The sequence below is a fragment of the Gavialis gangeticus genome, unplaced genomic scaffold, assembly GCF_001723915.1.
Source record: "Gavialis gangeticus isolate Ggan-Ray unplaced genomic scaffold, GavGan_comp1, whole genome shotgun sequence".
Lineage (NCBI taxonomy): Eukaryota > Metazoa > Chordata > Crocodylia > Gavialidae > Gavialis > Gavialis gangeticus.
The window spans coordinates 34,126,973-34,132,346 of NW_017729028.1; the positions used below are offsets into that span (position 1 = coordinate 34,126,973).

The 5,374-nt window shown below is 42.6% G+C and overlaps 1 protein-coding gene across 13 annotated transcripts in view; it reads left to right on the forward strand.

The window, feature by feature from the left end:
* The window catches only part of PKHD1 (polycystic kidney and hepatic disease 1 (autosomal recessive)), a 484,191-nt gene that overhangs the window by 46,447 nt on the left and 432,370 nt on the right, over positions 1-5,374 (forward strand). For all 13 annotated transcript variants that reach the window (XM_019520930.1, XM_019520934.1, XM_019520940.1 and 10 more), the window contains exons 11-13: positions 550-620; positions 3,767-3,868; positions 4,784-4,879. In XM_019520930.1, the coding sequence (XP_019376475.1) occupies positions 550-620; positions 3,767-3,868; positions 4,784-4,879 (269 nt within the window). The remainder of the gene's footprint in view (positions 1-549; positions 621-3,766; positions 3,869-4,783; positions 4,880-5,374) is intronic.

A 5,374-nucleotide genomic window follows, 5' to 3' on the forward strand; every position in this document is an offset into this window, starting at 1 on the left:
CATGACTTTATTGTGTGCAGTTCTGAGCTATGTATTTTAAGATGTATATAGACAAACTGGAAAAGATCCAAGGAACAAGACCATGTCCACCACTACAGAGGTGGACAAAACCCCTCACATGCCAATCTGATTATATCAGAGCCACGGTTTATAATGGGAAGCTTTTAGATGAAGAACATCAGCCAGCTCTTTTTGTGGAGCTACATGGAAGTTGTTTCATAGTTTCTAGGAAGGGACCTGAACAGATCATCAAATCCAACCCCCTGCCCTGGGCAGGAACGAGTGCTGGGATCATAATACCCCAGCCGGATATCTATCCAACCTCCTCTTGAAGACCCCCAAGATAAGGGAGAGCACCACCTCCCTTGGGAGCCCATCCCAGAGCCTAGCAGCCTTAACCATAAAGTTGTGAATGAACAGTTGATTTTCCTCTTAGAAAAAACAGTTACCCTCAGTTTATTCTGAAAGTAAATGCTTCCTGAGCCTTCACTGACACCACAGGTAGCTCAAATTTCAGGGACCCTCACAGGAATTTCTTTCTTGTTGCAGGTCAGTGGTACACAAGGATGCATGGCTTATCAGTGCCAAACAGGAGCTTTTCTTGTATCAGACACACCCAGGTACTGTAGAGATCAGTCCCACGATGAGCCCTTTTAGAAGGTCATGAAGACAATCTCCTGCTGTTAAACTTTCCCAGTGCTTTCTTGTGCCCTTATCCCAGCTGTGCATTTCCCCTTCTATCCCATGCTCTCTTGTGGTTGGAGCACATAAAAAAAGTCCTCAGAAGGAGATGGTTTTCTTACATGCTAAAGATGTTAAGTGCCCCAATTCCCTGCTGTCCCTTAGTTTGTGGCATTCTCTGTTTCCTGGATTCCCAATCAGTAAGACTTTGTAACATAGCTACTAGCCTTTTTGAGCGGGAAGGGGTGGAAGTGGGGTTGGGGGAAGGACCCTTCAAGTGTTGCCAACCCAAGACATCTTTTTTTAATGATAATCTGCAAGCTTTTTACTGCCAGCTGCACTGTTTTTATTGACATATATGTTTTTACTGATATTTGTTTTATGTAGATGCAGCTATCCTGCCAAGCCCTGGCCTATAGCCAGGCCTCAGTTAGAAGGGGTGGGTTCAAATATAGAGGTTTAACGTCAGCCATAGTAAACAAGTACAAAAGCTTGGCTGTCAGTAAAAAACTTTTTCAGTAAAAAAATAATTTTCTTGGTTTGGCAGCCCTGCTTGACTGCAGTCATGGTTTTACACTGCAGGGACCCCTTACCATCTCCACATCCTGATGCATGTGTCTGCATCCTGAACCATGCTGCCACCCTCTGTGAACCCCCAAGACTTACCTGTGCTAGCCCTCCTTCCCCTGTCCCACTCAGACCCCAAGAAAGCCTATCCTTGACGCAGCAGTATTATATGTAGGCTCGGACACAGGAGCAGCAATGCAAGAGAGAGTGATTCTTGCAAGGTAATGTTCTCCTGCTCACATGCCAGGTGGCACTGCTCTGCTCTGTTTTTGGAGCTTCAGTCAAGCTGTAGCTGCTTAGTGTTTTTACTGAAGGCTAAAGTTTTTTTCCAGACTTTACTGATAGCCATTTTTAGACTGAACTTTTACTGACAGTCAGTACATTTACTGACATTGGCAACTCCAGACCCCTCTTAAAGGGTAATTGAACCCTATCTCCAGAAGTATCAGCATGATTGCTAATCATGGCGGGACAGGGGATGAGCAATGAACCACCAGTTCTAGTCCTACCAAAGCCATGCTAGGTGCAACATCTTGCTAGGTTCAGGAGGTTCTGAGTAATCACAAAGCCAGCTGAGGTTTGAAACATGCAAGATACTTTGGAGAAGGCAAATTGCTTCCTTGTCTCAGCTGAGTGAATTGTACCTCTTGAGAGTCAATGGGAGAATCAAGAGTTCTCTGTGTATAATGTGGAAAAAGGTTTACTGCAGAATGCTATAGTAGTGTGTCAGGAAGTTTACAGTTTATCATCCAGTAAAGCCAAAAACATTCACATGCAGCTTCCAGCTTTACACAACAGATCATTTAAATCCTGAGTAGACATTTTCCTGGCTAAGTGTTGTCAAGGAGATTTGAAAATAAGCTATATGTAAGACTCAAGGGAGAAATACATGTCCAAGCTCTAAAGATCATCAGAGCAGGTGGAGGTGTCCAACCTAATTTTTTTGATTATTATCATATGTTATATAAGGCTAGAAATGATCACCTGGTTTATCGAATCTGGTTTTCTACATCTTTCAGGAGCTCGAACTACAACTTTATCCTAAAGTTTGATATAACCTTTGACTGTAGCTACCATAGTGAATAGACTAACAGGTTGCTAAATGCACATGTATAAAGGACTTGGTTCAAATGATTTAGCCCCCTAGTAATTACATTAATGGTAGTAATAGTAGTAATAATATAGCATTTATAAAATTAGAGATAATGATGTTATTTTAGATGTGGGGAATTTGATGCACAAGAAGTTACAGTGGCTTGCTCACACCCAGAAAAAAAGTGGTAGAACTGGGAATATAAACATTTTTAATGTCTCAGTCCACCGCTGTATCCATTAGGTGATGCTGCCTCAATAAGGCCCTTAAAACTAGCTGGCTTAGATGTATTTTTAGTTGTAGGAAAGTTAGAATAATCTTTCAACTGCCTTGTAAGCAGAATGCAGCTTCCTGTTCAGAGCAACAACTGCTTCATTCAACAGCAGACAGCTTACACGCTAGGGCTGTGGTGGCCTAGTGGTTAATACATCCCACTACTGCTTCAGTCCCTGAATGGGACCCCTGTTTTGGACTTTAAAGCCTGTTCACAGGTGATCTAGATTTAAATGGGTACCTGGTTTTTCAGACTGGGGTTAAGATGTTTCTGTGCTATTGAACACTTCACTCCTTTCTGAGTCATTGGCCACAGAAATCGGTACACTTAACTATGCTAGCTGTATTGGCTGCTGTGGGTGGGACGACATTTGCACATAGTATATGAAAGTTAAATTATCATCCAGTGTAAAATAACCAGATTACCCATGTGAAAAGAGACTGCAAAGGTCAAATCCTGAGTGATACCAAGTGCTTACAATCTCCTTTTACATCTGTGCGAGTTGGAGATGCTTAGTGGCTCCCAGGATTTCATTCTCAAGATTGAGAATTAAGCGCATCATATTCAGACATTGGTGAGTTCAGTAGTAGTCAGACCTTTGGGCTAAATTCAGAAGTGAGCCATACAGGATGTAGGTGAATTTAATTTCATCTTCTTCAGGCCTCCTCAAAGTATAAGTTCCATCAGTCTGGGGGTTGGACTAGATGATTCCTGAAGTCTTTTCCAGCCCTATGACTCTAAAAGATCACAACATGAATTACAGGAGTCACTGAAACCTTTTTCATAAAGTTACCATAGCCTTCCCCAAATCGTCATTTGTCCAGACTCCATGTACTCTCTAAAATTAATTCTTGGTGTAACTTCACTGGTTTCTAGGAGTTACATCAGGAATGAGTTCAGTGCATTTAAGCTGTAGGAGCTTGCTCCCATTGATATCAATGCAAATGTTGCTGTTAACTATAATAGAACAGAAGAGTGGAAGGGGTCTCCTGGGCCATTGAGCCTTGCCCCCGTGTTCATAGACAATTATTAACTGAAGGAATCTCCAAAGCAGTGTTGAGTACTGGAAGCAGCAGGGAGATCAGCCTTTTCTAGTTTGGGTGCAAATTAGTTGGGTTTGTTTTCCGATTCTTCCTTTTCTTTCTCTATAGAAATAGTGTCTGTGTTTCCCACCTCTGGAAGTCTGGGAGGAGGGACCCGCCTCACTATCACAGGAGATTTCTTTGATCACCCCCTGAAGGTCACCGTTGCAGGTAACAATGTAGAATCAGGTGATAGATATTGCAGTAATACAATGAAAGCTATGGGCCAAATCCTGTGCTTACAAACATCTGAGCCTTTACAGGTACTGTGTCCAGGTTTGGGCCCCACACTTCAAGAAAGATGTGGAAGGATTGAAAAGAGGTCAGTGGAGAGCAACAAACATGATTAGAGGCTTGGGAAACATGATTTATGCTGAAATCCTGAAAGAATTAGGTTATTTAGCCTGAGGTGGGGGAATCTGGTAAGTCTTCAAAAATCTGGAGGGTGATTATAGAGAGGATTGAGATAAACTATTTTTTTTGGCCATAGGGGACAGGATTAAGAGCAATGACCTCAAGCTGTTGTAGGGGAAATTGAGGTTGGATATTAGGAGGAACTTTCTGATTATGAGGGCGGTCAAGCATTGGAACAGTTTTCCTGGAGAACTTGTGGGATTTCCAGCCCTGGCAGTTTTCAAAGACAGGTTAGGCAGACACTTGGCTGGAATGGCTGAGTCCAGGATGATCCTCCCTGATCAGGGAGTTGGAGTATATGACCTCATGAGGTCCCTTCCATCCCTACTTCCCTATGACCCTGTGAGATGCTCAACTTGGCACAAGTTCAAAAGACCTGGTTCACCAGCCATTTCATGGTCAGTAGTAATGACCCCAACAACCCCCACTGAAGTCAGGTTGAAGCCAGTGGGATGACTGTCTTTATTCTTTTTAAGTCAAATGAATAGTTGGGTGGTGGTATAAACTTGCTTCAGTCTATGTAGGGTGATGATGCTCTTTTTGAAGACCAGACGAATGAAAATGTTGAAGCAGGGATTTGCTGACCTCATCCAGAATCAAAGTTTATCCCATAAACATCTTGGGCTTGTTATCAAGCCTTGCGCTCATTATTTAGACATCTCTGTTTTTCAGGTGTTCCCTGTGAAAACAGGTACATTTCTCCCTGGAAGATCATATGTATCACTGGTCCAGTTGACAAGACCAGAAGACTCTCTGCACCTCAACCAGGTACGGCAATTTCAGAACCGCAGGACCAAACTGACAAACAGATTTGCTGCCATTTGTAAATGGGGTGCAGCAACTTCCTTGGTGGTGGTGAGAGGGACAAAGCCAGAATTATCCCAGAGTTACTGATACTGCTACGTGTCGGGTTCGATAATGAGGTTGACTTCAAGGTTTGATCACCAACCTCCATAGTTAGCTTGGGAATTTCTGACAAGGGAACAAGGACCTTTTATATTAACCTAGAAAAATTATTTGCTTTTGGCCTGGACCCTATGAGCTTGGCCATTCCCAATAAGTCTCCCTTATTTCCTAGGGATCTGTATCTTTTCTAATTCCTCTTGGCTCTTCCTAGGAATTCTCTGAATGCTTTCCTCTTTCCTTCATTGCTCCTTTCATTTGCTTCATTTATCTCACCTCAGTTGAGGATTTCTAGGCATATTATCCTCTGAAGGCTATTGACAGATAAGGTTCTTTGGGTAAATGTGATATCTTTTATTA